Source organism: Daphnia pulicaria, chromosome 10, assembly GCF_021234035.1.
Source record: "Daphnia pulicaria isolate SC F1-1A chromosome 10, SC_F0-13Bv2, whole genome shotgun sequence".
NCBI classification, from domain to species: Eukaryota; Metazoa; Arthropoda; class Branchiopoda; order Diplostraca; family Daphniidae; genus Daphnia; species Daphnia pulicaria.
The window spans coordinates 3,842,655-3,870,502 of NC_060922.1; the positions used below are offsets into that span (position 1 = coordinate 3,842,655).

The window sequence follows — 27,848 nt, forward strand, 5'->3', positions numbered from 1 at the left end:
CGTAGTAAGTCATTTTTTTCATGATTCGAATATCACCGTGAAGATTGGTTAAGGTGAAGTCTTATGTGAGTTCTATGTTGGTCTACTTTCGCAAAATGACTGTCTAGGTGAAACTTCAGGGTCGTAAAAATTCGATCCAAACGTATTTACGCTCTCAAGTAAATACTCGCTTTGTCTTTGACCTTATGTTGTCTAGGTTGAAATTTGGTTTAAAAATGTAGAACAGAAAACAGACAAATAAAGTTGAATAATAACCAGTATTTTATTTTAATCACTTCCATCTGACACAAGTTCATCATCTAAACCTAAATCTTCCAAGTCCTGGAACAAGGATTCATCAACATTGACAACTTCTCCACCCTCTTCCAAGAATTTCAAATCAGATTCAATCAGTGATTTGTCAACCATGAACAACTCTCTACCAGAGAGCTTCTTATCCTTGTCTTCCTTCTCTGGTTTCTTCAGTGCAGCAATCTCAGCATCAAACTCAGCCTTCCACCGTAGAAAATTCTCCACAGTGACAGCAGTACCATGACATTTTTTATTCTCTGCTTCTTCAGCTTCAAGTATTTTACGTTCTGCTTCGTCATCCCGACGCCTAAGCTCAGCATCCCATTCATTATTAAGCCACTCATTGGCAGTGGAGACTAAAGAGAATATCCTAAATTGAACAAATCATTAATAAAATAAGTGATAACTTGATGGAAAACTTTTACTGTTAAATTCTTACATCACCATTCCTAGATTATCTTCAGCTTCTTTTTCAAGACGGTCTTTCAGTCTTTCCAACTGCTCATCATCCAAACCTACATCATCCATGATTTCAATCATTGGAATTTCTTCTGGGTAAGTTGGTGTGTAGGTAAATTTAAGGTCACATGCATAACCGATCCCTTCTTCTTCATCGTGTCCTTCGGATTTCACTTGCAGTTTAAATTGATGGAATGGCTCCTCTTCCAGAACTGAAAAAGTAGAGAAATTAATTTGTTGGCACAATGCTTTCTTGTATTTAAATTACAGTACTTACTTTCCAGTTCATCGGGATAAATTGATTCGAGAGAGAATATCTCGCCCAATTGTTCCTCTTTGTATTGTGAATTTTGTGACATTATTAAATAGGAGAAAACAGTTAATGACGTACTGTTAAATTCTCACATGTCACAACATGGGTTGCACTGAGCCAGCTCAGGCGCGGGTGAGCCCGTCGGCGGCACGGTGTTGAAGCGATCCAAGCGGCCATCGGCCGCAACTCGTCCTTAGCGTCAGACGACTGTTTTGAAAATAGCTCACCCCCGCCTGAGCTAGCCCACCTCTTCGTTTGAACTCTCAGGTGCTTTAATTATTCGTTTACCAAGTGCTTTCTATTTACCTTTTTTAAAGTGTGGTTGTGATGGAGAACTCTGACTGTGAAAAAAGTGATGAAGGTGATTATCTTCAAGTGAAACAAACGAAAAGTGTTTTTGGTAACTTAAAAAAAAGCCCTCTTGGGATTGGCGATGGATTGAGTGAATCAGCAAGAAAACGTCGGACATTAGCATTTAAAAAAGAGGTAATTGCGTATTTCTTTATATTGCATACTAAGTGTTGATCAATTAGTCTTGATATTTCTTGTTTGTACAGGCTGAAAAGTTATGCGAGAAGTTCAAGCTAGAAATACTGCTTGGAATTCATTCCCCTACAGCCGTTAGAAAAAGCTGGCATTTTGATGGCTATGGTGTGCGGATGAAGCAATTTGCTAATGAGACTGCTATTGGTAAGAAGATCAAGACCGACTTACAACTATTATCAAACAGTTGGTTGGTAGGTATGTAGTATACTGTTTTCATTATCACCATTCATTAAATGGTTTATTGTGTAGTATGTACATGTCAGTAATGTAATATTTTAATTTAGATGACAAGATAAACTTGCAAGAAGCGGTTACTGCATCCAGTTGCATTACTGGACCGTTTATCAGCGCTGTAGGAGAGGAAGCAATAATTGTTGCTCAGCAGCGTGGTGCCAGTAGGCAACTAGAGTTGGAAGCATTAAAGAAAAAAAAGGAGGAGAACCGAATCAAAAGGATGGGCCATGCTTATGGTCGCCAAAAAATAAGTCAAAAGACAACAAACTCAAGTTCAGGATCTTTCGCCGTAATCCCTTCACCTTCGAAATCTATTTCTTCTGGCAGCAGCTTGGTGGCGACAAGCACTTCTCCCTTTAAAGTTTCCCTGTGCAACAACATTGAAGACACACAAGGTAGTATTTAGTTAATACACACGAAAAGTGATGTTTACTGACGAATAAATGTTTAAAAAAATTTGTACAGGTGTTAAACGGAAGATATTTGATCGAACGGAATCTGACATCCAGGATGTGGTAGTAATCTCCGACCTTGACGAAGCTTTTTCTGAGGTCTCAAATGAGTTACCGCCAACTCCTCCACCTAGTAGATTATCTTTCCTACTTGCAGCTCCGACTGTCGCTATTGGAAAGCGCACTGTAACTGCCCCAGATCCAGCGACTGGCAGGAAGACTTTCTCGGCGTCCTCGGATGAAAATGTTGCTGCGTGTGCTACCCTGACAGCTCCGAATGTCGCTATTCGAGAGAAGACTATAACTGCACGAGTTCTCGCGGCCAATAGGAAGACGATTTCGGCATCCTCGGCTTCCCTGGCGGATCCATCTGTCGCTATTAGAAAGGTGTCTGTTACTCCAATTGCCCGAGTTCCAGCGGCCGGAAGGAAGACGTTTCTGGCGTCCACGGTTTCCCTAGAAGCTCCATCTGTAGCTATTGAAAAGGTGTCTCTTACTGCAACTGCCCCAGTTCCAGCGGCCGGAGGCAAGACGATTCCGGCGTCCTCGGTTTCCCTAGAAGCTCCGTCTGTCGCTATTGAAAAGGTGTCTCTTACTGCAACTGCCCCAGTTTCAGCGGCCGGAGGGAAGACTATCACATCGTCCTCGGATGAAAACGTAGCTGTCTCGGCTCCCCTGACAGTTCCGACTGTCCCTATTCGAAAGAAGACTATAACTGCACGAAATCCAGCGGTCGGAAGGAAGACGATTCCGGCGTCCGTGGCTTCCCTGGCGGATCCATCTTTTGCTAATGGAAAGGTTTCTGTAACTGCAAGTGCCCCCCTTCCAGCGGCTGGGAGGAAGACGATTCCGGCGTCCTCGGTTTTCCTAGAAGCTCCGTCTGTCGCTATTGAAAAGGTTTCTGTAACTGCAACGGCCCCAGTTCCAGCGGCCGGAGGCAAGACGATTCCGGCGTCCTCGGTTTTCCTAGAAGCTCCGTCTGTCGCTATTGAAAAGGTTTTTGTAACTGCAACGGCCCCAGTTCCAGCGGTAGGAGGGAAGAATATCACATCGTCCTCGGATGAAAACGTAGCTGTCTCGGCTCCCCTGACAGTTCCGACTGTCCCTATTCGAAAGAAGACTATAACTGCACGAAATCCAGCGGTCGGAAGGAAGACGATTCCGGCGTCCGTGGCTTCCCTGGCGGATCCATCTTTTGCTAATGGAAAGGTTTCTGTAACTGCAAGTGCCCCCCTTCCAGCGGCTGGGAGGAAGATTTCCCTGGCTTCATGTGATTCCGCTGCAGGAAAAGGGGCTGGTGCTGCTAAACAAAATACTTTACCGGTTGTTCCAACCACCGTTGCTGAAAGTGTGGCGAGTGTGGCCCACTCATCTTTCTCTGAAAAAAAAGATACCGAGCTGTCCAAGAAGCCTATCGTGACCAAGCGTAAGCGCTCGATAAAGACAAGAACCGAAGAAGAATATAATAATGGTTTATGCGATTTCCAACTGTGTTCTAAGGTAGTAATTTTTATTAAGCGGTTTACTTTTTATAAATGAAGTAACTTCTTAAACCTTTTTGAAAATAGCCCAATCAAGACTTGGTGGGGTGCGACATCTGCGATAGATGGTTTCATTTTAGGTTATAGTTTTTATTTTTTAATAATATTTATACGTTCATTAATTTTAATAGCAAATTCTCTATTTTTCCCCTATTTAGATGTGTGAAAATAAAGAAGGGTGAATACACTGAAGACCAACCCTATCTTTGCTCTGTTTGTATTAAGTAGGCTCAAGAAGACACCAACATTTGCTCACTTTCTATATTAATTTCCATACGTAGAATTTAGAGATGTCGATGGGAATAAAGAAAAAAATCCCCGTTGGTTTTATAATTGTAATGATTGTGTTTGACTGTTTGTACAGTATTGTATTATGGCTACTCCTTCTCTCAATTTCCTAAGAAAATAAAGAATTCGGAATAAATCTTTGCGTGTGGATATACTATACTGCACGTCTGTAAACATAGCACAAGGAAAAAATTATGGAATTTACGGTTTTAGTTACGCGCGCCAGACCCTCGCTAATAGACATCGAAAACTGAACTTGTCGCGTGTTCATATTTGTTAATCATCTTCCGTGTAGAGAAGCTGCTGGCATATTACACCTTCGCCAAATTGATATTCCAGTAGCTTACTAATTGCACCTAGCCGCATCTATATAGGTACTAAACGAAAACTTTATCGAAGCGGTAACACTTTGTATAGCCAATGAGGAAAATAGAACACACACACAACAACTATGCAACTCACGGCAACTCATAACGCGATATGTGTCTATTATGTAACATCCATGCTGGGCAATAGCCTATTTCGTGTTCTTCTGGGAAGAAACCTTTTCGGCGAAGCCTCGTCGACCGGCAACCACAGCTGGCGACCAACGTACGTTCACGGATCACGGTACGTTGAATATAATGCGTTTCTTAATGAAATGAAACGTTTTTTCCACTTTCGATGGTTCGGCTCGCCGGCTCGGTTTGGTTATATTCATTCGCTCACTTGATTTTCTACGACGTGTCCCGGTGTCGCAGTAGTCCAGCGCCCGAGTTTCGGCCCATGTGATCAAAATCCATAATCCGCAGCACAGCACAACGCGTCCAGTTCGGCCGTTTTGAGCAGAGTTGTAATATACAGACAATTTTAATATATCGGGAAATATTTTGTTTACTGTAATCATGAAATTGAAGTGTCTTCAAGATTGAGATCATGGCCGATAATGGTTGGCTGTACCCGGCTGTACGTTACGAACGAGATACTTTCAATAATACGTTTGAATTTATATTCCATTGCAGTCCTAGATTGGCCGTGTCCCTATATAGAGTTTTCTAGAGTATACAGGGCAAAGTCGTTGCTCTACACACCAGGCTCTGGTTTATTACAGCTTAGTCCGTGATATTATAGCTAGTCTTTAATTGTGTGCGGTTTATCTGAGACACGTAACTTCGTATCTGGAAGATAAGATAATCATGACCAAACTGTATGAATTCAATTTCGATTTTACAAGACACTTTATCGCTAGTCCAAGCACAGAAAAACTTGTGTTATAGACATGGTGATTGCAGTAATTTATTTTCATTCCTTTCAACTCTAAAAATACGTTATTGGAAACGGTCAATGGTGTTATACGGACTATCGTTTTACATAACCACGGCGTCTCTGGTAAAAATTTATTGTTTGCAGTTTTAAGATATTCACATGTTTTTTTTTTCAAATATAGTTTTCATAAGTAGCCTACTACCGTTTACATAAGTGCTACCGTTATTATGACCACACTTTTGCGGTCTGTTTCCGTAAATTCCGTCGTAATCAACAAAGAGTTGTTTCTGAATAAACCTCGTCTGAAAGTAATACCTAATACCATGTATGTTCTATCGGCTATATCTACTAATCTGTAATCTTAGAATACACGAAAGATTCAAAAAACAAATCATGTCTCTTTTATGAGCTCTTTTTATTAAGAGAAATACAGGAATGAACACAAACACAAGAAAAGTTGATGAACATTAGTGCGCAATAAAATAAGATATTTTCTTCTATCCTTCTTCCGCATCATCTTCTGTTTCACATCCGTCTTTTTGCATTTCGTCATCATCTTCTTCATCGTCTAGAAAGTTGAAAACATCTTGTGTGACGACGTCTTCCCTGTAGAATGCGGCGTAGCTTAAAGCTACTTCGCGAAGGTCTTGTAGTCGTCGAATTTCTTGAGCTTTTAGAACCACGTGAGCACGAACGATCTCATCACTGGTAAGACGGGATTTCAGTTGATTAATTTCTCCGGACAATGAGTTGATGCTTGAACAAACAGAGCTGATAAACTGCGACATTTCCCGAAAGGACAGTTCTATCTGCTCCTTGTTTCTATTTCGCATGTGCCAGTTGTCCACCAACTTAAATTTTTCTTTATACGATCCTGTTATTTAATTTTTTTAAATAAAAATTTATTTGATTTATTTCAAAATTAGTACTTCGGTTAGCTGGTTCCCAAGGGAAAATTCCCTCTTCAAAGTGGTTTAGAGTTACGAGAAAAATGGTCTGCTCTACAGACTTTTCCTGGTCCTTTTCCTGATTGCAAGATTCGGCAGCTGACTTTCGAACAGTTTTTTTGATCAGTTCGTTCATTTCTGATATCTTTTTCTCAGCCGAAGCGTACAAGGTCCCTTGTTTCCTCCTCAATTTCGTTCTCCATTTGCAGCCCTCTGTTAAGACAATGAAAATAATAACACTATTCCAATGATAAAAATAATTTGATACGAACCCGCTACAGCAGAAACTCTGTCTTTCACATTAAGCCACTCAAAGTGCAACCATTCCAATTCATCTTGTAATGTGGAAATATCTGTTCCAGCTTTCCCTTTAGATAGACTCTCTGATTGATCAGTTAAGTTAATAGAATTGATTAATAAAGAAATTGCTTATTTAAATATATCGCATCACGTAATTACTATATTCCAGAGCTTCTGCTACCAGTTCATCTTGGATGGATGGCAAATCCTCCTCTGTCAAATGGTTTGCATCTAAGAGAAATTTCAAACGATCTGTGTAAAATTCAAGTCCAGCGACGGCCTGAATAATGCGAAGGTAAATTTAAATTTAAAAATGTATTTTTATTGTATTAATTTCGCTAAACACCTTGAACATCCTGATAGTTATGATTCTCGGAATATTCCACTCTTTTCGTTCATTAATGTAAAATCCTGCGCACGTGAAAAAGTCGATCCAGTCTAACAGAATTTTAATTAATAAAATTGTTAAGTGAAAAATAAGAATTTGCAGTATTACTTCCTTCGCTCATATATTTAGTAGAGTTTTGGTATGGACCAAATATCGAAAATACACGTTCTGTCTCTTCACCCAACAACATACAAGCACCTTCCTTCCAATGACCAAAATTAAGAACCTGCAAAATCAAATAACAAGAATGAATAGGAAGATTATGGGGTTTCCATTGAATTCTATTACTTGACAATACCACCCGTGTGCTTGACCATGCACACGTGACAGAAACGGCCTCATATTTTCAGTCAGATACTTATATTGCGGCAAAAGTAATCCAATTGATTTCGCAAAATCCCAATATTGGCAAACGACGTCGTTAACCATGAACTGGGCATTCAAATCTCTGCATTTAATATGTGCTGTGAAAGTGTCACGAAATGTTTCCCCTTCTCGCATTTCAACAGCAGCATGAACAATATCGTGACCGCAAGCGGCCATCACAATACCTGTCCCCTCCAATTTTCTGTATTTGGTAGAAACTTCTCTGGCAGCAAGAAATTGAGAATTTCCACATTTGCTACTTATCGTGTTTTTTCCGGGAGGTTTTACACGATTAATTTCATCCCTAACTTTCGTTGCATATTCGTTAGAAACTATGAGCTTATCTCCAAACCACGCTTTGCCTTTCTCCCTGAAATTACAACGGAATAATTTTTAAATTTTATTATCCAATGAAGTTCGTAAAAACAACTCACTTTTTTTCCATGAATCTTCTAATGCATTTGTGACATCCGTCACAATGCAAACCAAGCGGGCAGGGCATTCCAAATTTATCAGTACAAGCTCTGCAAATACTTTTTCTTTTCCCTCTAACATTCTCATCCAACAGGTGACTGAAATATTCGTAGAGTTTACTGGCTTTATTGAACAGTCTTTTGTTTATCGTTCCCCGCTAAAAAAAGATAAAAAAGGAACACACATTAGAAACATCTTAGTAGTAGGCTAAGTACATAAAGCCAATGCTTACTCTTCCTAAATCGGCAGATATTGCTAAAATTATTTCCAGGAACTTAAATTCAGATGTTCCAGGCGTTAAGTATTTGAAATGGCGCCACATACGCAGTAACTCAAATGAAAAAAGATATTTAGTGGAAATTGGTGAACCAGGGAAATACCCTGAAACAATAAAGTCGCTCAACTCTGCTTCGCGGTTAATCGAACAGCTTTCGCAATGGAAACTAGTCCTATGCAAATTGAACCTCCCTATAAGAGAAACAAATAATATTGTTTGAAATTATTTAACAAATAAAAAACGGAAGATGCTCGAAACCGACCCTTTGGTGTGATGACTGCATGCATCTCGATAGTACCATTTTGTGACATAAATTTTTCACAGTAGTCGCATTTCGGTGAACACAATGGGAGCACAACGCGTTTAACAACAATTTGTCCTTTATGATCAAGAAATTCAGTAGGAAGCAATTGCTTCCCTGGCCGTGTTTTGGAATGTAATGATCTATGATGAAATGGATTTTGCAAGTGGATATCTTCATCACACTTTCCACAAAATACTTGATTGCAATCAATGCAATTCACTATTTCACTTCCCTCATTGCCACAGTTCTTACAACTGAATGTCTTACAGCCATGGTGAAGTTCAAAAACTTTGAAGGCAAGGGCCTCTTTGTCAGTCCACAAAAAATCAAGATCTTTCTCCTCTGACTTCCTTTTCTTCTTTTCTTTCTTTTTTAATAAGATTGAAGGATCAGCCATTGCTTCCAATTCTGAAGCAATCAATTCTTCTTTCAGTTTTTCTCGTAGTTGCTGTATATTCATGCTAGCACTTGAATGCTCCACCGGTGCTTGTTCAATATCTTCCAGGAATTTTTCGTGTAGATCCTCTTGAACTTCTGAAATAAACAAGAATACATTCATTACAAATAATTTAAATATCTAAATAGACTGTTGGCAACCAACCAAGTATGCTGCTGTTTACGTTGGATTTGTGTTTTAGATGAGAAGTTTTTTGGTCTTGTGGCTTCAGCTGCTTTTTCTGGATTTTGGCCTTCTTCTCACTTGGTTTCTTTGCAGCCCCTAGGAGAGGGCCCATGTTTAACTTGGCAATTCGTTTGGCTCGTTTTAACGCATTTCGATGCTCGGCCTCTCTTAACTTACTAGCTGCTTTTTCCTCTATTTGCTGTAGCATTTCCTCCTCATTCCGAGGTTTAAACTTACGACCCGTACGAATCATTTGGGACAATACCCTAATTAATGAAGCAGCAGATTAGATTAAACGTGACAATTATAAGTTTGACAGTTCAAACGAAGAGGTGGGCTAGCTCAGGCGGGGGTGAGCTATTTTCAAAACAGTCGTCTGACGCTAAGGACGAGTTGCGGCCATCAGCCGCTTGGATCGCTTCAACACCGTGCCGCCGACGGGCTCACCCGCGCCTGAGCTGGCTCAGTGCAACCCGCGTTGACATGTCAACATGTGAGAGAGCAGACGACACATTTCCAATATTCGGCTTGCCCAGTAACTATCGACATCTATGAGATATTGAAGAGACACCAAAAAAAGAAAACTTCTTTACGAAATCGTCATGTCGGGGTTAAAAGTCATCGAGTTTTTCATCAGTTTTTCTCATTACAAATTAAAAAAATAAATAAATCGATTATTTAGGAAGTTTGCTGAAACAAGATTGTGACTAACAAGTAACATGGCTCCATCTACATCTAGAACCAGGGTACTACACATACACAACTCACAATTGGGGGTGAAGCCAGCAGGCCTTGACTTCTTTTTTTATTTCTCTTATGTTATGTATGTTTTCGAAGTTAACTTCTCTTCCAGTCTTCCACTAAACGGTGTTATCGGGTTGTGATATCATTGACATATAGGTCATCGACTTTGAATTTAATGCGATTATGTCGAAACAGGAGGAAACGCTCAACGCAAAAGGCCCTCATGGGCTCGGTATTATATAATTATATCATTCCATGTTTAACCGGCTCCATTAATGTATATTCACTTGGTAATACCATAGGCGATCCAGATGACAGGACTTTGAGGATTGTCGAAAAAGAAGTTCTTATTCCAAAGATTATGAGAGACAGAGCCAAAATGGAAAAATGTGTGCCTGAAGTTGAAGAATTTACAAAATGTTGTTCATCCAGCAATGTGCTGATGGCATATTCATGCCGGAAACAAAATGCAGCCATGCAAGACTGTCAGACAAGATGGTATAAAGATGAAGTCTTCAAAGAAGAATGCAAGGAAATTTACCTTAAAGAAAGGAGAGAATTCAGACTAACAGGAATTCCCAAGAAACATCGTCACAAGGAAACTGAAAATGCAACTAATAGTACCTAGTCAAATATTGAATGGAGTTGGTGTAAGTTTTTCTTTTCTTTATAAATCATGAAGAATTTAAAATAAACAATGAAGATGTAGAATAAATTGTATTGATAACTCTGATGATACATTTTAACACAATTGATTGACACCAAATTATGAGCCCATTGCTTCACATCTGGGAATGTTATAAACCCACTCTACCCACCTATTATGAACTGGGATTGAAAGAGATTAATTGAAAAGGTAACATAGTGTAGACCAGAAAAAATGATGTTTCATTTTCTCTGGTTCAGCCCATCAATGCATTTACTGGTGGAAATTCTTTGAATTAAAGTTTAATTTCATTCCCTCCAGTGGGCACTTGATGGGATTTTGCAACCAGTCCTGGCTTTCTTTAGTAGCCGGCTGTTGCAATGTTGCAGTTTGAGCTTGACCTGACGAAGTGTTGCTTTTAAAATTGTGAACAGAATAGCGATTGTAAAGTCCCCAAATGGAATTCATCATCTTGTCACAGTACTTTGACGGTGATGGATCTGCATCTGTTGAAATAGATTGAAAAGGTTTGATATGATTAAGTACATGTTGGGAGAATAAAGTTGTATTACTGGACAATGAGAACCAAATCAAATATTTAAAAAATCTTACATTGGTCATTGCTAAACTTGAAGTTTGTATTATTATCTTTCTGACGTTTGCTTCCATTAGTAGTAGCATTTGCAGTGAGGTTCATATTAGCCCTCACTTTCTGCACAGCATGCATCCCAAATGGCATTGATGCCATTGTATGCAGCACAACTGGGGACAGAAAAAAAGGAAAACAAGAAACAAAGATCAAATTTTGTTCCCAATACAGGTTATTGAACATTTTTTATGAAATTCAAAAACAATAGCACACTTAAGCAAAGATAATAACCCATTCACTGTTTTAAGATTTTGGGTAGCAACAGATAAATGAAAAAGTTCCAAGTCCAAACGAAATCAGGCAAGTACGTGCGTCGAATTACCTGGATCACGAATATCAGCGATGCGAGAAAGGACTAGGTTGTAACTGGCCCCAGTAACACACATATAGAGTTTATGAAAACTAATGTTGACAAATCTAAATGATCAAATGGAATCACAGATGGAAGCGCTCGGAGTTTGTGCGAGAATAGTTAGTCGAGATATATTTAGAAGAACAGTTTCAAGGGAAAAATTTCGGGAGTTGAGGGAGCGGAGATTCTAGTCGGGAGGGATGTATGAACGCGACTGCTAGCTTCACGGTTTCGAGACGCCAAATTAACAACAACTCGAGCTCTTTGAGCTTTGGAACACGATCGATGGATACCATTGGGTAGAGAGACCAGTGCGTCAATGTTTTTATTTTGGTTCTCTGCGCTATCTGGTGGCAAGTTCTGAACTACTAATTTGGGCATGGAAAGGACTTTTGAGGTGCTTAAATTCTTGATTGCATTAGACGCACTTAAGTGTTATATTTTTGGGCAAGGGTTGACTCTCTTTAATGAAAACTAATTATCTCGCATATATTATCGTATTGTTTGTTAAATTCATAATGTCAGGAATTAGTTGTAACTTCAGCCACCAGTGGAAAATCAAACAATGGATGATAGCAGGAAGTTTTATCTCAATTTCGTGAGAGGCCCTGTACTAGTTTCAGAATTTTGAGCTTACTTGTCTGTCCTCACGTACACAACACGTAGACCAATTCCCATTGACCGAGAGCATTAACTAACTTTAAATATGCGAAACATTTGCTCCGGGCTAGGAGTTGATCACGTTGTGTGGACATGTGCAAAACCTCAAACTGATATTAAACATATTGAAAATGCCACATATCTATCTGGGCTGGCAAGGCCATTCACACATTCTTCTTTTATGTGTACAAACACAAACATAAATAACCTCATCATTTGGTATATTGTATTGTGAACAAAGACCCATCTAGTCTTATTAGCGGGATTGAAATAGTTGGCCCGAGAAGCGAAGTTCACGTGATGATAAGAGACTACTGGGCAGTCACGGTTATTTTTGCTTTGGCTTGAGCAGAAATGAAAGGATTTGGACAGGCGCTCTTTCCTTTGGCTTGCATGTCCATATATAGCTGAACGTGTGGGATCTATCCAAACAATTTGCGTCACGATCCAATAAACGAGGTTTAAGCTTTTGACGTCAGTAACAATCAAGTTCAGCAACTGGACGTAATATCTGTGGTTGCCGGACCCCATGTCGGGCGCTCCCAGAATCAGCTGTTCAGCTGTCAATAAATCCGCCTGCGACGATTAAAAGTCGCTGTTTCTGTGTTGTTATAAATAAGGACACTAATCTTTATCGTTATTGTACCACAGTTACTATAAAGAATTGTGTATTTCAATCATGGCTTCATCAAAGCCGTCCAAAACAAGGAGAATCCGAATGCCTGGAACTCCTCGAGCCTCGGGAAGTGACGATTTCGGTGCTGGATTTTTGTCCCTTTCGTTTGGTCGTACTGACCCCATGGAAGGCTCTGATCCTGTTTCCATTCTTCCTCCTGCATTTCGTAGCAGGCTTTATGGCCTCTTTAATCAGATTGAAAGGGAGTTTGAAGCACTCTACTCTGAAAACCTCCTGTGTAAGTAAATTATGCCTATCTGATATTTTTCTTGGTGATAATTCACATTCCATAAGACTAATAAAAAGTTATCTTTCTTTCATTTGTGGGTAAAGTGCAAGAAAAAGTTGATTCTTTAAGTGAGAGAACTGATAGAGATGGAATAATAATTGGAGAGAGAGGCGGATTGGATCAGACTGATTTTGACTCCTTCTTTACTCGTAACTTGTTGAAACAGAAATGTAGGTATTTTTTATCACAATATTTATCAAATGTAATAACAAATGTGTACTACAGCAAGTACAGGAAGTGCTCAGAAAATGAAGCCCAGTCACCGATTGAAAGCACAAACTAGTAGAATTGTTTCAAGTTTCAAGGCACCAGCCATCACTTGTGCCCTTTCACGACAATTCCGTGGTCACAGAGATGGCGTTTGGGATGTGACTACTTCCAAAACCTTCCCACTCGTTGGATCGGCCTCTGCAGGTTCTCGATTCAAAACGCCTTTCAAAACATTTTAAATAGCTCATAGTAATAATTTATAAATTTAAAAAATATGCATTTTCAGATGGCACAGCTTGCATTTGGAGCACAGAGTCTAGCCGTTGTCTTCTTCAATATCAAGGACACAAAGGTTCAGTTAATTCCATGAGGTTTCATCCAACCAAGGATCTCGTCATGACGGCATCGGGAGATCAGACTTGTCACTTATGGCAAGCTGCAATTTCACCCGAGCAGATGGTATCAAATTTCGTGCTCTTATCTGTTATCGACCAGATATATAGTATTTCAATATTTACTGCGCCGTTTTTTTTTTAGTATTCGCAGCCAAAGGGACTTTCTTCGGAAGAAGAAGTGGAGACGTCCGAGAGAGAGGATAATCTAGGACCAGCCGATGAAGATTACACACTTCCTGTCGGTCCGTGGGCGACACTGCGTACTCCAGTATGCGAACTCGTAGGTCACACGAACGCGGTAATTGCAGCTGACTGGATAGCCGGAGGTGAACAAGCTGTCACTGCTTCCTGGGATCGTACTGCCAATATTTGGGATGTAACGACTGGGGAGCTTCTTCACCAGCTTGTTGGTATGCGGAAATGTCTTAAACAATCTACCGTTTCCTGTATACTCTATAAACTTTTATTGACATTTAGGACACGACCAAGAACTCACTCACACTTCAGCACACCCTATTCAGAGACTGGTCGTCACTGCGTCGAAGGACACAACGTTCCGTCTATGGGATTTCCGTGACCCGATCCACTCGGTTTCTGTATTCCAAGGGCATTCAGAGTACGATAATTAAATTTTTAAATTGCTTAATTGGCATTTACAATTTTCTCTCTTCCTTCGTGTTTACAGAGTCGTTACTTGTGTCACTTTCACCCGAGAAGATAAGGTGGTTTCCGGCTCCGACGACCGGACTGCTAAAGTATGGGACTTGCGAAATATGCGTTCTCCTCTGGCTTCCATTCGCTGCGATAGTCCTGTGAACAAGGTGTCTGTTTCTCCAACTAACGTTATTGCTGTCCCCCTGGACAATCGTAACGTGCTTCTCTTTGATCTCAACGGCCAACGGCTCGCTCGCCTTCCGCGGAGCAATCGCACGGTATGTCTAATCGAAGCCAATAAAGAATGTAATAATTCAAATTTAATTTAATTTGTTTTATCATAGGGCCATCGTCGTATGGTGTGCGCCACTGCATGGTCTGAAGAAAACATTAACACTCGCTGCAATCTCTTTACGTGCGGATTTGATCGAATGGTATATGGATGGAATGTTCAGCCCAACAAAGAATTGAAAGATTGATCATCAACATAGAATGAGTGATCAACATAATATATATAGCATCTCTCTAATCATTTTTTTTTTCATTAACGTTGTTGCATTATTTAAAGCACTAAGAATCTTATACAAGTTTTCCGTGTTTCGATGTTTTGTGTAAAAATCTAACTAAAAGATCCAGCACCAGATGTCGCCTGAAAATGTTTACTAAAATGCAGGGACTTGGAATTCTAATACAAAAATGTTTCAATCACACTCGTGTTCTTCAATATATTCAAGGACAATCACCAAAAGCAGGAATACGAGAATACTTTTACTACATCGATCATCAAGGAATGGTAAATGTGTAAAAGAAAACTATTGAAAATCAATTAGCATGGCTATCATTTGAATCTGATGTTGCATAACTACGGCACTTTATTTCGCTTATTAGTTGTTTTTGGATGATGCGCGAATTAAGAATTTCACTTCGTGTTACAAAGGTACATATCTTTTAAAAACATTACAGATTTTTGTGATTTACAATGATTTTTAAAAATTAATTCAGAGCTCAAGTTTCTGAATTTTTTCTTTGAACGACTAAGAATCAATGACACTGGAAGCTACCAAAATGAATTTCCTTATCTATCTCCATGTGGAAGGGAGAGAAATTTTGTCCGTTGTGATGATCTACCCATTGTTTTCACCAAACTTCAGGTTTTAGAGGAAAAGCTTGTACTTCCTTACAATTACTGTGGAACCAAACATGTTAATTTTGAACCCCACAAACTGTACATGGGATCTAGTGGAAGGATCTACCATCCTGGGCCTGAAAAACTCCATGGAATTGGGTTAATCAAATCTAGTTTAGCAATAGAATTAAGTCAAGATTTTACATTTGGAGCTGATGGTCATCCAACCCATTTTAACATGCAAAAGGCAACGTTTGAACTGGACGATAGTCTAAAAAAAAATCTGCTTAATCTTGGACGGCCGGAATAACTTTACTGAACAAAATGCTCCATTCAATGTAAATGCTCAGTAAAAAAATGTGAAATCATACATATAATTAGCAGTGTCGAAACAGTGCATTTATTTTTATTTTTCCAGTTTTAACAGGACTCGCACAGGTTTTCTTCAGCATATATCTAATTTCGACATCTTAAGGCAGCGCTGAGGCGAATTTCTAATCAGATGATCAAAATTCAACATTTTCTTGTTACTTTTGCGGTTTTGCAATTCATCACCATGGTGATGAATAATTATAAGCAACGGCACGAATTCATCGGTGTAAGACAATCGATTACGAGTTTGCTGTAGACTTGATAACAAACGTTAGATTTTTATTATTATTTATTAGTAGTAGCCTACAACACGAAAAAATGAGAAAAGTATGATCTTCAGATACAGTTAGGAATTAATCAAGATGGATCAGTGAACATCTGAACAAACGTTTGAAATCGTGTAAATTCTTTTTTGTTTTGTTTGCTTTATTAAGAAGTTAAAGCAAGGCAGTGAAAAGTCAATTGTGAGGGGAGGGACAACGTAAATTAATTTTGGTGAGATCAGATGCAGTGGTGATGTTTGTTGAGTGACTGATGAGTGCTCATCTTGATGTGGATATGGGTAAAGTTAAAGCATTTTCACTAACTATTCCCTTTAAAATAACATTTTTCCCATAAAATAGAAATACCTACTCGGCTACTCCTTAACCAGCAAGCAACCAGCTAGGCCTAGCTTGTGAATTTCGTTTTCCGCAAAAATATTTTTGTTGTTGCATTTGCATTATTCGAAGGGAATAAAGAGTTGGCAACCCTGTTGGTTTTCTTCTTAAGTTCTTAGTCATACTCAGTCTCAAGTCGCATTAACTATTCAACCGCTGACAGAATATGTTAGAATTCTGTGCCAGGCTGTTCATGGGTAAGAACTAAGAACTAAGAAATCTTATTGTCCCTTTTAATATGCAAATGTGATGTGTAGTTGTCGATTGTCATTGTTGGAATGAGGAGTTGTGCGTCATTTGAAAAATGTAATAACAAATTTTAACCAGTTGAAACAATTGTCCAGTCAAGAGATGATTCTCCATGGTTTCTGAAATCAAAAGTCAAAAGGTTGACAACATTGCTTGAACTAGGGCGAACTGATGACCAGTAAGTATATTTGTTAGTGACTGTGAGATGTGTAACTGACACATGTGAGAAAACTTAGTTACCATCTAGAGTGATATCATTTAAAATATTTCAATCTATACTGATAGTCTATTTTTTCTGTTATTTAGTAGATGAAAAATGTTGAAAATTGCATACTGTATGCAGATCATGAGATGTACCACACTGTGTGTTATGGAAGTGCTGGGTAGTGCCCTCTTTGCTAGTACCCATTGTGTCCTGCAAACAAAGGTATATCATATGTGTCATTTTGTTATTGGTGTATGTTATACCATGCTGATGACACGCTTAGGAAACCTAAATATTTACCATGATTGTTGCTAATTCTGAATGAAACAAATATGAGCTTGAAAAGGACTCCTGTTGGTAGAGCAAATTAATGGTTTACTACTAAAAACTAAACAGGTGCTGAAACGTGGTTACAAGATGCATGACGTGTCTTCCGCGGTGTTTTACTGGATCGCCCAACTTGGTGTTTGCGTATATGCCGGTCGGAGGCCTTCGTGATTAGTTGACTACTTGGAAAGTCTTTGCAAAGGTATTGCATGATATATGCTTATCCATTCGAGCCTCAGAGTCACCGGTTTGACGTATGTCTAGGATTCCGGTGCTAGAGGATCTCATAAAGTAAAGGTCTAACCATTTATGCTCGATCATATTATTCGTTTCAGTGATCGATCACCTCGGTTGATACATGTGGTCGCTGCGATTGGAGTTCACTAATCATTGTATGTTCTTAAGGGTGTTGGTGTTATTCTGCTGCCCGATGTTCTCTCGCGATGCGTAAATCGATATATCTACCATGCCTGATGTGAGTTTCTTTTGTGGCATTGGTATTTTGACTACAAGTGATGATAATCTCAAGAGCCAATTTATCTATATGAGTATAAGTGAAATTGAATGATAGGACTGAATAAGATATTTGTTTTTGTTCTCAAGCACCATGAAGGTGGAATCTAATCAATTCGTCCATCTTTAGGTATGATCGTGTATTGCGGTTTCGTGGACGTAAATGGTAAATAAGTATTTTTTGACAACCATTTTCAAAAAATTATGTGGACCTTTTTCCAGATATCTTTCGTTAATAAATGGTAATTTGTCATTGGATTCTTTAAAGTTGTGAATGTAAAATATTTGTATTATATTTTATATTTATTACTTGCAATTTTCATCTGATTTTGTAGTATGCTAAGACTGCTGTACATTTAGCCAAAACGTCGTCTCTTCTCTCTTGCTATACATGAACATCTGCTTCGCAACCAACCAAAGTAATTATATTGATCTAGTTTCTAACCGTAAAGCTATAGATTTAGTTATTTTATTATTAGACCTTTTGCTCCTCGTTTTGTAGGATTCTCAATTATCAAGTTTATGTTCCCTATTTTTGAACTTTTTCTTTATTTGTAAGTTTGCCAACAGTTGATTCTTTTTTAACATTAAAAAAAAGTATTTGTTATGTTACGTTTCTCGATAGTAATAGAATTTTTTAAAGTATAGGATTAACAGGCAGACGAGAAGCTGAGCTTATTCGTTGCAGTCCAATGTGCATATGGATTTGTTGAAGCCGGCCAGTGAAAACTCTGATATTGAGCTGTTGCAGTCGTTAGTGCTGGTGTTATGATTATTATCCTGACGGGTTAAAGAGCTCTATTCTTCAAGTCTTATAGGAGTGATCATGTCTGAATCGATACTGGATTCTAATGCATGTCATCTTAAATTTAATGTTTAGATTTTCCCTGTTTTAACCTATTTTACCAGGATGTAGAAGTTAAGCCTGAAAAATGCAGACCAGGAGAAGGATATTATAAATGTGGGAATTTTAAAATCTCTTGAAGCCATTCAGGATGGTGATGATGACTGACAAAGGAGCTGTAACCTACAAGACGTAAACTTAAGGAACTTGTTACCGGAATTTTCCACAAACGGTAATTTTTTAAAGGATTGTTAGTTTTACTTAAAAGGTATTTAATGTTTCTTAAATTATCCATTCTCTAAAACATACCTTTTCTTGTTTGGAATATATAATCAATTAATTGCTTTTGATTCATTGAAATTATAATTCCAAAAAGAAGTTTTTTAACTTAGCTAAAAGCATCTGAAATATTCTTGCTGGTTTCTTTGACAAATATGTATGCCTGCAAGTATATAATTTTTTTTATTTTTTTTATTTCATAGAATTGCTAGCTGGGTTAGTAGTTTGTTGTTGCAATCTAATGCAGAACATTCTTTCTTATCACCTTGCTAACTGCAAAAATTGAAAAGCTGCCTTTTTTCACATCTACAACAACGTGTTAGTAGTTTTGTCTTGTATCTGATTTGTTTCATAGGTTTTCTCACTGTTGATGTTTAAAGTATGACTGAAATTGTCTGGCTTTGTAGTCTAAATTGCAGATTTCCACTGCCGCTTACAGCTTGTTTGAAAAATATGTAAACAAAATTGATTTCAAATGGAAGTTCTTTCGTTTTGTTTATACGTGTTTTCTACAAGTCGGTATGTGGTTTTGTTTTATTTGTAATCATCGTTTCCCGCCATTTATTAGGAATGAAAAATAATTGTGACATGTTAATTTGAAACACATTTTATAAAATATCTAATTATAATTTACTATCATGCGTGGCTAACAAATTGCGCATCTTCAATTTGTGTGTATATTTTTTAAAAACTTCGGAAAGAAAATTGTTAAATAAAGTAAATTGGTAAAATCAATATAAACCGCGTATTTAACTCTGTTAATACATACGTACACTAGACAGTTGGCATTCTAACAAATCAACACCAACCGAATAAATAAATGCCCCTGTTTGGCCGACTTGCAGGTACCGTCAATCAATGACGGGGGAAAACACTATCTTGATTAACTCCGACAAAGAAAAGTGTGCCCAGTTTTGCTAGGGAGCAATTAGTCATAGTCATATTCCTGATTAGACTCTACTCATAAACCTCCATTTTCATCAAATTATGAGCCTTCCAAGTAGTCCCCGCTCGACCAGCGCCCTGCGCCCTCCTCGTCCTCCTTAGTACAGCGAGTGAGTGACCACCGGCGGGAGTTGGTTATTGGTTAGTAGGGGAAACGGGGCCACAGAAAAGAAGGGAGCCCAAATATGCACTTGTAATTTATCTACGTCTACACAAATTATCAGTCTTCCATTCCAGAAATCTCTTGTCGGTTTCCAAAACAGAGGAGAGGGATTAACCTGAAAGGTAAATCCAATCAAAAGAATTTATAATTATATTGTAGTGACAGAAAGCAATACCTCAAATCTATCAATCTTACATTGTCCTCCTAAATTAGAACTAAGTGGTGATCACCACAAAATCTTGAGTGGCAGCATTTTCTTGCTGTTGTGACACACAGTATGTAGCAAAGAATTGGATCTGGCGAAGGCATCAATATCTTGAAGATTTACAAAATCTTGACAGGGAAAAGTTCATGTGAATATTATAAACCTTAAGGAACACAGTTAATTAAGATAAATTTTGGTAAAATAACTACCTTGCAACAGAAATTGTTTAGCTTCAGAAGACCAGGTAGGCAGGTACACGAAAACTTCACCTGAAACTATTGAAAACATTTAGTCAAGAATGCAGTAAGAATCATTGGATAAGGATTGTGTTATCTATTACTTCAAAACAGTTAACTCATTATCCGATCTCCGTTGTTCAATTTTTTAATTTATTTTGATTTAATTGAAGGAACTTTTGAAAGTTACGAGGTGTAATGTCATGTATGTGCGACTGTGTTGTGCAACCAACATAAGATTCAAAACTCATTACTAGATGTCGCCACTGTCTTTCTTGTTGATTCTATGTCATGAAACGAGGCGAAATGGGCGAAAGAAAATTGTTGCTCATATATTCCTGTGATTTCAAATACCAAATTGAACTCCGTATCTTATGTAGGTTTATCTTAACCTAGTTTCCTTATTTTCATATTATACCAACTTATTTCTTCAAATTTTAGATGCATAGCTGTGTTATGTCAGTCATCCCAACAAGTTGACTTAGAGCTCAGTCACTTTCCATCCATTAGATCCTCATGCTGTCAAAAGCCTAACACTCATGTTTGAAGCAAACATATAGTGGTATACAAATGTGTGTGTGGAGATAAGGTATTTTCCCATTACTGCTACCACACCAACCACACTACATCAAATACCTACTAAATCATCACCCATATGATAAAGGTAAGCATCAATATCACCTATCACCACGCTATTGCAACACTTCATAACATTTTCTTTAACATCATGAAATTTATCCCACCCGAGGAGTAATGCAGTTGGTTGCTGTAATTCCATTATTATGGTTTTTCATCATGAACATTTCAGTGTGTTTCTTAGAAAAGGTAAAGATTGATATGCTTTTTAATTTTTATATTTTCTTAAATGTAACATTTTTTTTACAGAGCACGCAAGATCCCCACGGACATCCTTGAGCCAATGCTGGATTTTGTCCATGACAGAAGAGGGACTTCCACTAACGTTCTGCTCCATCCTTATCTTCAAGACTCATCCAGCTTTACTGCTTCAGTGCTTCTTATGCTGCTAGTCCTGCTACACAAAATTGTGTTGCTTCACTGGCGAGTTGGATCACTTCAGTTGCTGTGACACACCTGCAGTCACTCACCACGGGATTATGGCAAGGTACCGGACAATTGACTTATTTTCGTAGATTATGTACTAGTAATCTATTTGCGTTAAACTCTCTGTCTGTAAAAATCAGGCCCTTCTTGCGCGCAAAAGTGTTACTTAGACTTAGAAGTGTTTCTTTTTTCTAACGCTAGATGGCTTTTCGATAGTTTTCAGCTGTCAAAACAGTCAGTTTCAGTTACTTTGCACTAAACATTTATCGGCAGCTATTGTGTGGAATTTTTTTAGTTAAAACTGATGATAACTAGTCAACCAACAAAGCTCACTTGTTAGATTTTTAATAATGTGTTTTTTTTCTACTTCCGGTTTTCTCATTTCAGTCAGTAGTTAAGTAAATATTCATCTAACGTACTAAATAACCACATATTCGTGATCCTCGTCGAATTTATGGTAAAGTTCGTGTTTTGTTTTTTACGTACGCGTAATTCCAATTTGGCCAAATTTTGGATTTCGTTTAAATCACACTTAATCGACCCCAAATTTCATGGAGATCACGAATATGTGGTTTAATTTGACGACAGCTCAATGGTTGAGGTGCTGTGGTCACTTTCGGTATAGTTCCGTAATTTTTTTTAAAGACTAGCAAGTGAGCTTTGTTTTGTCAATATTGTTAGGTAGATTTTAAGCAATTTAAAGCACGCCTTTGAAGTTTTGAGCGATGCGACTACTATGTAACTTTTATTGGCATGTAACTTAATAAGAATTGTTTTGTCATTATTCAGGTAATGCAGAGGAGACGTCGAGAAGATAGATTTTCTCATCTTTAAAAATCGTTGAAAAATCGTCACCGGTCTCCATCGGATGTTGCCCCTGCTCCTGGTGCGAACAAAAATTCGGTGGAGTGAATGGATGTAAGTTCATCATCTACAAGTTACTCACATTTAGGTTGTGTGTATTGTATTTTAATCCTATCCAATTATTCAAAATCTGATTTAGAATGCGCCTAACAAAATACTTCTGGCAATGCAAAGGCACTGGAAAACGGAAAGGGACAATCGCGACCGGCACCGAGACTCGTCATCAACGTGGATCATCGTATTGTTGGTATTATTTCGTTTGTGTTAGTGTTAGTTAACCCGTTGGCTGCCACGCCTTTGTTCTCCCCCTAGCTCCTTAGCACGGGCCGCGCTGTTCGGTCTCGTGGTTTATATGCCGCGGGGTCGGACAGTCGCACCAGCCCCAGATTCGCCGAAAGGCCCTGTTAGGCAATGCACCATAGGGACTTCCCCCTTGTCGATGCGGTGATGGATTCTAGAGGTTGTGCATTCCATCTTCTCCTGTCACCGTGTCAGCCCGGACTTGTCAGCAATGGCAAGTCCCACCTTGGTCATAGATCCCTCAGACGTGGCGCGTAGAGTAGTAGAGATCAACCTACGGGTTGTATGGCGTGGCAGCCAACGGGTTAACTTAAGTGTATGTATGTATGTATGTATGTTTGTATGTGATTGTGAAATGTGGTGGAATTGTGGGTGGAGGTGGGAAAATAAAGCAATTCCTTTTTAAGTTCTTTGTTTGCTGTGTCTTATAATAAAATAATGTTTAGCACTTGACTTTTATATTTCTTACAACTTTGAAGTTTTACATAAGTTATAGGCAAGTGACTGATCATTTCCAGACTTTTAAAATAAACTTCTATGAGAAACCAAACACTATCTGCAACTCCTTTGTTACGCCAACTTAAGTTAAAAACAGAGCTGTTTTTTAGAAAACGTAAACGGCTCTTTCGTAACTTGCCCTGTAAATCAAGTTCGTCCAAACATTAGAAAGTGTCGGGATGCAGATCGACTAGTGCAAGTCACCACCAACATGCGAAATAGGAAAGATCGAACAAAAATCAGAATACGTCGCAAAGTCAAAAGGCTTTTAGGTGGCAAGAGAAGTCGCGCAAAATGATTACCCAGATAAAAAATTTATTTTCTCATTAAAGATCAACAATTCCCAGTGACTAGTAACTATTAAGATATGACTGTAGTAAGTTGGAGAAGCGTATGTTGTGATATAATATTCAGGTGCCTCAGTAGTGTAGTTACTCGGGGCAGAGTAAGAAGGAGCTTCGGTGTAGTAGCTGAGTGTAGCGTAGGTTGTTGTTGTAATTGGAGCTTCAGTGAAGTATTTCGGTTCAATGAAATACGAAGAGACGGCGGTTGTGTAGGAAGATGGGGCTACCTAATACTTAGACGCCTCAGTTTGGATTATGTAGCTCGGGGCAGAGTAGTATTTGGGTGCTTCTGTGTAGTATTCGGCCGTTCTTGTGGTGTAATAAGTTGGAACCTCGGTGTAGGAGCTGGAAGCAGTGTAGTACTTGCAAGCATCGGTGTAGTAAGCTAGCGCAGCATACGTAGTGGTGTAGTACTTCGGTACCTTGATGGTGTAGTACTTCGCAGCCTCGGTGTAATACTCGACCACATGGTAGTGTAGCTCGGGGAAGAATAATACTTCAGGGTTTCGGTGAAGTAGCTCGGGACAGCACAAGTTGTGTAATAATCTGGAGCCTCCTTGGTGGTGTAGTACTTCGACGGCTCGGGTGAGTATGCTACGCGATGGTGGTGTAGTACTTGGGAGCCTCTGTGTAGTACTCAGGATCTTTCGTGATGTAGCTCGGGTAGCATAAGTTGTGGTGTAATACTCTGGAGCCTTGGTGGTGTACTAGTTGGGGGCCTCGGTGTAGTAACTGGTCGTTGCGTATCATGTTGTGGTTGTGTAGTAGGACGGCGGCGTTGTTCTTAAATATCCGACATTCCCATGAGACATCGGTACACTCGTGGTCGACCCAGCCATCAAAGATACAACACCCAACAGCAGCACAATACCATAGTAATCTAAATAATTAACAGTTCGAAAATAGACTTAATTAAAAGTGGCCATATCAAATTATCAACAATTAGAAACGAAATAGAATTGATTCACGACTCGAAATATAAATTAATAATTACCCATGAATCCGAATTGGTTTTCCTTCAATGGTTTCGGAGCTTCAGTGTAGCGGTTGGGGGCAGCGTAACCCTTGGGGCGATGGTTGTGTAGTTAACAGGAGCCTCTGTTGTAGCTCAGAGCAGAGTAATGCTTAGGTTGCTCGGTGTAGTAAACTGGGGTAGCATACGTCCTTGTGTAATATTCAGTATTTTAGGTGTAGTATTTGGAAGTCCCGGTGTAGTAACAGGTCGTTACGTGTGTTGCTGTGTAGTAAGACAGCAGCGTTGCGGCTTGGTATCTGCCATACCCAGGGAACATCGGTACACCAGTGGACGACTCGGCCAGCAACGATACAATATTTAACAGCAGCACAAAACCAGTTGACTAAGACAATGAAAATATCAACATCAATATTCAATTATAAGTGACACACAAACAAATAGGAAAAATTTGAATGGTCACAAGCACTAGTTGAACAAAAATTTTTGATCTATCATTGATAATTGAAAGTGAAGTTGTTGCCGGGTCGGAGATGCCCACTCGACTGAACTCTATCTTCTCCTTTTATACGACTTTTTCTCACCCTAACTGAACTCTCAAGCCTTGCGGCTATTGTAACACCTTGATAATTATAAAACACGCCACGTTCTTACCCAACCCCTACACACTACATGACAAGTTTAACGTAATGATCTCCGTGACCTCCGAATGTGAAAGCCATGCAAACTGCCTTTTCCTTCTGCAGGTTGACGTTGCTGGGGATTAGGATTGGAATATGTCTACAACAAAACAACCAATATCAAAATGAACACGAAATGGTTGTCTTAAATCTCGCTTTATGAACAGAAATTGGCATTGGAGAAATTAGAATGATTAAAAAATGATTTAACATGTAAAAACTCAATAGTCCTTACACAAGGTCATGTGCTAGTGAAGAGTCAACAACGCTTCATGGATTATACTAATCAAAAGAATTCTTGCAGAAGATAGAGCCCATCAATCACACATTCCAACACAAAACCCCACATGTTTAAATGCCTTGTTATGTAGAACTTCTCCTTAAAATAAATCCAAAGCACTATTTCTTTTTCTAAGCAAAACTATTTTCCCTACCCTCTGTACTTCAAACACATAAAATTATTCTAGTATTTCAGACATTAAGTGTGTAGAGACGAGAATTAAAGCAACACCCGTTGGGCCCACATCTGTTCCCATTTCTGGCTTCACCCCATGAAAACTAAAACATGCTGGAGGTTTGAAACCAATAGAGAGAGAGAAGAAAAAAAAAACACTTACTGATTGCAGCAAGTGAAGAATATCTATAATTCAGGGCGTCGGTGTAGTAGCTCGGGGCATCATAAGTTGTGGTGTAATTCCCTGGAGCCTTGATAGTGTGATAACCGTCTGAAGCGTATGTTGTTGTTGTGTAGTAGGGCGTCGGAATTGCGGTTTGGTATCCGTACAAAACACATTAGGACACTAGTGGTCGACCCAGCCATCAACAACACATCATCCGACAGGAGCGCATTATAGTTGAATAAACAATTAAAAATATTATATTTATACTCAATAACCGGCATATTAACAAATAGGACAAAGGATTGATAAACACTCAACATAATATTACCTATAACTGCAAACTGGTTAAACGATGAACAATCCAGTCATTGATGGGGTTGGTGAAGGAAACATCGGTACACCAGTGGTTGACCCAGCCATCAACGATACAACACCCAACAGCACCACGACGTCATAGTTAAATAAACAAATTATATATTTAAACATTAATATTCAATAGCATATTAACCCATAGTCAATAATAGATTAATAATACAAAACTCTATGTAGAGAAACGGAATGTTTACCAATTGTTGCGAGCTGGTAATGCGATGAAGAAGCCAGTTGGTACAGGTAGTTCGCGACAGTTGTTACCGTGTCGATGATGCTCACCCAACTGATGTCGGTATCCTTTTCTCTCTCCATTTATACGAATTTTTTTATCACCCTCACCTCCTAAGCCTTGCGGGTATTGTACCTGCTTGATAATGATGCAACACGTGTCGTTCTCACCCAACCTCTAGACTACACCACTGCATGACATGTTCTACCTGGCCTTTCCTTTTGCAGGTTAAAGTCGCTGGGGATGGGTCTACAACAAACAAAATCAAAATGAAAACCAAATTGTTAGTAACACGTTCCGTTCTCACCCAACCTCTACACAACATGACACGTTTTACGTAATGATCTCCGTGACCTTCGAGTGTGAAGGACAGGACAACTGGCCTTTCCTTCTACAGGTTGACGATGCTGGGGATGGGTCTACAACAACCAATATAAAAATGAATACCAAATGGTTAGGCCTATGGGTTAAAACCCACTTAATACCAATTGACATTTGAGTCATTTGACTCGATAAATGAATAAATCTTCCATTTCGATCCGTTTGAAGGACAGTCGGACTGTCGGACTTTTTAAAAATATTCCACTGCAACCTTATCTGTTTCAAACACATGATCAATCCATATTCAATATTAATTCATCAATCCATGATGTTTGTGCCTTTGTGGTCCTTGTTATTAGAAACCTCTTTTCTGTTTCTCAGTCGATAAGTTCTCAAAAGCTGCAAAAATGTTAATAAGGTATGTTGTTGGCTTGTTGCTGCAATGATGTTAAGGTAATTTATCTGATTTTGGCAATGACACCAACGATGATTTCGTATCCTATGGTTCAATAACATTTTCGGGTAGGGTGAAGGAAAATTCGGAATAACCCCAAAACCAACGATTCCAACAAAGAAGCTGAAAATTTGAATATAGATATGGGAAAACGGTTTAACGAGATTGCATGTTCAGAGGACATAAATTCATATAACATTTCAAAGTCAAAGAATTAATATGTAATAGGATTCATTCAAATTTTTAATATTTCTTCCAGCTCGCACATGAAAATTTCAGTTCAAGCTTGGTTTTTATTACTTCACCTTGATGACATCAACACAAATATTTAGAAATTACCGTTCAGTGAGACCTTCAGTTGAAATCTGGTGCTCTGTAGTACAAATAAATGTTGAAACATGCTCATGCAAAAATTGAGCATGACTGACTGCTGGTTGCTGGTTTGAAGGAATCCATTCAGGCATGTATAAATACAGCTCTTTTTATTTTTTCATAGCATATCTTTAAATGAATGAAATCATAGTCTTATTTCGGTGACACATCAATTCTAAGGAAGATGTAGCATGTAGCCACAGCCAGATAAGGGTTGTTAACTTGTTATAATCATTTACATATACAGATTTTCACACTCTTCAGTTTAACAGTGTTTTGGTTTTGGAATTGTTCGTCTGCTCTGCTTTCAGATT

General features: G+C 38.7%; 7 protein-coding genes and 5 long non-coding RNA genes across 29 annotated transcripts; 6 read left to right on the forward strand and 6 right to left on the reverse strand.

The window, feature by feature from the left end:
* Positions 1 to 248: 248 nt before the first annotated feature.
* LOC124314473 (RWD domain-containing protein 1-like) lies at positions 249 to 9,589 on the reverse strand. The gene is made up of 4 exons (XM_046779684.1): positions 9,533 to 9,589; positions 1,028 to 1,157; positions 731 to 962; positions 249 to 661 (listed from the first exon to the last, which is right to left on the reverse strand). Exons 2-4 carry the CDS (start codon positions 1,107 to 1,109, stop codon positions 268 to 270), a joined length of 708 nt encoding a protein of 235 aa, XP_046635640.1. The 5' UTR covers positions 1,110 to 1,157; positions 9,533 to 9,589; the 3' UTR covers positions 249 to 267.
* Positions 1,330 to 4,248, forward strand: LOC124314550 (mucin-5AC-like). The gene is made up of 6 exons (XM_046779746.1): positions 1,330 to 1,549; positions 1,621 to 1,753; positions 1,894 to 2,238; positions 2,309 to 3,795; positions 3,864 to 3,916; positions 3,995 to 4,248. Exons 1-6 carry the CDS (start codon positions 1,391 to 1,393, stop codon positions 4,062 to 4,064), a joined length of 2,247 nt encoding a protein of 748 aa, XP_046635702.1. The 5' UTR covers positions 1,330 to 1,390; the 3' UTR covers positions 4,065 to 4,248.
* LOC124314412 lies at positions 5,772 to 9,462 on the reverse strand. 2 transcript variants are annotated; one of them, XM_046779582.1, is made up of 12 exons: positions 9,225 to 9,462; positions 9,027 to 9,143; positions 8,384 to 8,959; positions 8,077 to 8,312; positions 7,805 to 8,001; positions 7,293 to 7,740; positions 7,113 to 7,230; positions 6,963 to 7,054; positions 6,776 to 6,896; positions 6,589 to 6,699; positions 6,299 to 6,529; positions 5,772 to 6,243 (listed from the first exon to the last, which is right to left on the reverse strand). In XM_046779582.1, exons 1-12 carry the CDS (start codon positions 9,298 to 9,300, stop codon positions 5,867 to 5,869), a joined length of 2,700 nt encoding a protein of 899 aa, XP_046635538.1. In that variant the 5' UTR covers positions 9,301 to 9,462; the 3' UTR covers positions 5,772 to 5,866. The 2 variants fall into 2 exon arrangements, with proteins under 2 accessions (XP_046635538.1, XP_046635537.1); XM_046779581.1 differs by having other exon boundaries at positions 9,027 to 9,462.
* A 207-nt stretch (positions 9,590 to 9,796) lies between the features above and the next one.
* Positions 9,797 to 10,524, forward strand: LOC124314487 (COX assembly mitochondrial protein homolog). Its single transcript, XM_046779705.1, has 2 exons — positions 9,797 to 10,023; positions 10,094 to 10,524. The coding sequence occupies exons 1-2, from the start codon at positions 9,975 to 9,977 to the stop codon at positions 10,417 to 10,419; spliced, it is 375 nt and encodes a 124-aa protein (XP_046635661.1). The 5' UTR covers positions 9,797 to 9,974; the 3' UTR covers positions 10,420 to 10,524.
* On the reverse strand, positions 10,490 to 11,724 carry LOC124314484. Its single transcript, XM_046779702.1, has 3 exons — positions 11,409 to 11,724; positions 11,050 to 11,199; positions 10,490 to 10,943 (listed from the first exon to the last, which is right to left on the reverse strand). The coding sequence occupies exons 1-3, from the start codon at positions 11,470 to 11,472 to the stop codon at positions 10,711 to 10,713; spliced, it is 447 nt and encodes a 148-aa protein (XP_046635658.1). The 5' UTR covers positions 11,473 to 11,724; the 3' UTR covers positions 10,490 to 10,710.
* Positions 11,725 to 12,457: 733 nt separating this feature from the next.
* On the forward strand, positions 12,458 to 15,032 carry LOC124314442 (WD repeat-containing protein 37-like). The gene is made up of 8 exons (XM_046779628.1): positions 12,458 to 13,012; positions 13,108 to 13,233; positions 13,289 to 13,477; positions 13,560 to 13,732; positions 13,811 to 14,078; positions 14,146 to 14,284; positions 14,354 to 14,600; positions 14,667 to 15,032. Exons 1-8 carry the CDS (start codon positions 12,778 to 12,780, stop codon positions 14,799 to 14,801), a joined length of 1,512 nt encoding a protein of 503 aa, XP_046635584.1. The 5' UTR covers positions 12,458 to 12,777; the 3' UTR covers positions 14,802 to 15,032.
* Positions 14,978 to 15,840, forward strand: LOC124314478 (UPF0598 protein CG30010-like). The gene is made up of 3 exons (XM_046779693.1): positions 14,978 to 15,115; positions 15,211 to 15,259; positions 15,325 to 15,840. Exons 1-3 carry the CDS (start codon positions 14,978 to 14,980, stop codon positions 15,756 to 15,758), a joined length of 621 nt encoding a protein of 206 aa, XP_046635649.1. The 3' UTR covers positions 15,759 to 15,840.
* Positions 15,841 to 15,886: 46 nt separating this feature from the next.
* LOC124314494 lies at positions 15,887 to 19,411 on the forward strand. Of its 17 annotated transcripts, none has more exons than XR_006911234.1 (8): positions 15,887 to 16,046; positions 16,117 to 16,382; positions 17,035 to 17,155; positions 17,330 to 17,462; positions 17,596 to 17,735; positions 17,904 to 17,939; positions 18,109 to 18,192; positions 18,422 to 19,086. It is a non-coding gene; the product is annotated as an uncharacterized LOC124314494 (long non-coding RNA). The 17 variants fall into 17 exon arrangements; XR_006911229.1 differs by lacking the exons at positions 15,887 to 16,046; positions 16,117 to 16,382 and adding exons at positions 16,399 to 16,676; positions 16,737 to 16,906; XR_006911239.1 differs by lacking the exons at positions 15,887 to 16,046; positions 16,117 to 16,382 and adding an exon at positions 16,401 to 16,676 and having other exon boundaries at positions 17,525 to 17,610; positions 17,666 to 17,735.
* A 218-nt stretch (positions 19,412 to 19,629) lies between these two features.
* Positions 19,630 to 20,668, reverse strand: LOC124314503. The gene is made up of 4 exons (XR_006911259.1): positions 20,550 to 20,668; positions 20,419 to 20,484; positions 20,180 to 20,337; positions 19,630 to 20,119 (listed from the first exon to the last, which is right to left on the reverse strand). It is a non-coding gene; the product is annotated as an uncharacterized LOC124314503 (long non-coding RNA).
* Positions 20,669 to 21,139: 471 nt separating this feature from the next.
* Positions 21,140 to 22,672, forward strand: LOC124314506. Its single transcript, XR_006911263.1, has 4 exons — positions 21,140 to 21,270; positions 21,331 to 21,568; positions 22,297 to 22,425; positions 22,511 to 22,672. It is a non-coding gene; the product is annotated as an uncharacterized LOC124314506 (long non-coding RNA).
* A 440-nt stretch (positions 22,673 to 23,112) lies between these two features.
* LOC124314508 lies at positions 23,113 to 26,677 on the reverse strand. Its single transcript, XR_006911265.1, has 5 exons — positions 26,353 to 26,677; positions 26,115 to 26,127; positions 25,784 to 25,966; positions 24,508 to 24,871; positions 23,113 to 24,393 (listed from the first exon to the last, which is right to left on the reverse strand). It is a non-coding gene; the product is annotated as an uncharacterized LOC124314508 (long non-coding RNA).
* Positions 26,678 to 26,962: 285 nt separating this feature from the next.
* LOC124314516 lies at positions 26,963 to 27,804 on the reverse strand. The gene is made up of 2 exons (XR_006911275.1): positions 27,502 to 27,804; positions 26,963 to 27,285 (listed from the first exon to the last, which is right to left on the reverse strand). It is a non-coding gene; the product is annotated as an uncharacterized LOC124314516 (long non-coding RNA).
* Between the last annotated feature and the right edge of the window lie 44 nt (positions 27,805 to 27,848).

What these genes read in the sequence shown, in the direction of transcription:
- LOC124314442 (XM_046779628.1), top strand. Translation starts at nt 12,778, where the DNA reads ATGGCTTCATCAAAGCCGTCCAAAACAAGGAGAATCCGAATGCCTGGA. An exon ending in CTACTCTGAAAACCTCCTGT is followed by an intron (nt 13,013 to 13,107) that starts GTAAGTAAATTA and finishes TTGTGGGTAAAG; the next exon opens with TGCAAGAAAAAGTTGATTCT. An exon ending in GTATTCCAAGGGCATTCAGA is followed by an intron (nt 14,285 to 14,353) that starts GTACGATAATTA and finishes TCGTGTTTACAG; the next exon opens with AGTCGTTACTTGTGTCACTT.
- LOC124314412 (XM_046779581.1), bottom strand. Translation starts at nt 9,300, where the DNA reads ATGATTCGTACGGGTCGTAAGTTTAAACCTCGGAATGAGGAGGAAATG. An exon ending in TGCAGTCATCACACCAAAGG is followed by an intron (nt 8,313 to 8,383) that starts GTCGGTTTCGAG and finishes TTTCTCTTATAG; the next exon opens with GGAGGTTCAATTTGCATAGG. An exon ending in AGAAGATTCATGGAAAAAAA is followed by an intron (nt 7,741 to 7,804) that starts GTGAGTTGTTTT and finishes TTGTAATTTCAG; the next exon opens with GGAGAAAGGCAAAGCGTGGT.
- LOC124314478 (XM_046779693.1), top strand. Translation starts at nt 14,978, where the DNA reads ATGTTTACTAAAATGCAGGGACTTGGAATTCTAATACAAAAATGTTTC. An exon ending in ACATCGATCATCAAGGAATG is followed by an intron (nt 15,116 to 15,210) that starts GTAAATGTGTAA and finishes TTCGCTTATTAG; the next exon opens with TTGTTTTTGGATGATGCGCG. An exon ending in TTTCACTTCGTGTTACAAAG is followed by an intron (nt 15,260 to 15,324) that starts GTACATATCTTT and finishes AAATTAATTCAG; the next exon opens with AGCTCAAGTTTCTGAATTTT.
- LOC124314473 (XM_046779684.1), bottom strand. Translation starts at nt 1,109, where the DNA reads ATGTCACAAAATTCACAATACAAAGAGGAACAATTGGGCGAGATATTC. An exon ending in TTATCCCGATGAACTGGAAA is followed by an intron (nt 963 to 1,027) that starts GTAAGTACTGTA and finishes CTACTTTTTCAG; the next exon opens with TTCTGGAAGAGGAGCCATTC. An exon ending in GATAATCTAGGAATGGTGAT is followed by an intron (nt 662 to 730) that starts GTAAGAATTTAA and finishes TGTTCAATTTAG; the next exon opens with GATATTCTCTTTAGTCTCCA.
- LOC124314550 (XM_046779746.1), top strand. Translation starts at nt 1,391, where the DNA reads ATGGAGAACTCTGACTGTGAAAAAAGTGATGAAGGTGATTATCTTCAA. An exon ending in CAACATTGAAGACACACAAG is followed by an intron (nt 2,239 to 2,308) that starts GTAGTATTTAGT and finishes AAATTTGTACAG; the next exon opens with GTGTTAAACGGAAGATATTT. An exon ending in GATAGATGGTTTCATTTTAG is followed by an intron (nt 3,917 to 3,994) that starts GTTATAGTTTTT and finishes TCCCCTATTTAG; the next exon opens with ATGTGTGAAAATAAAGAAGG.
- LOC124314487 (XM_046779705.1), top strand. Translation starts at nt 9,975, where the DNA reads ATGTCGAAACAGGAGGAAACGCTCAACGCAAAAGGCCCTCATGGGCTC. An exon ending in AAAAGGCCCTCATGGGCTCG is followed by an intron (nt 10,024 to 10,093) that starts GTATTATATAAT and finishes GTAATACCATAG; the next exon opens with GCGATCCAGATGACAGGACT.
- LOC124314484 (XM_046779702.1), bottom strand. Translation starts at nt 11,472, where the DNA reads ATGTGTGTTACTGGGGCCAGTTACAACCTAGTCCTTTCTCGCATCGCT. An exon ending in CGCTGATATTCGTGATCCAG is followed by an intron (nt 11,200 to 11,408) that starts GTAATTCGACGC and finishes TTCTGTCCCCAG; the next exon opens with TTGTGCTGCATACAATGGCA. An exon ending in CAAGTTTAGCAATGACCAAT is followed by an intron (nt 10,944 to 11,049) that starts GTAAGATTTTTT and finishes CTATTTCAACAG; the next exon opens with ATGCAGATCCATCACCGTCA.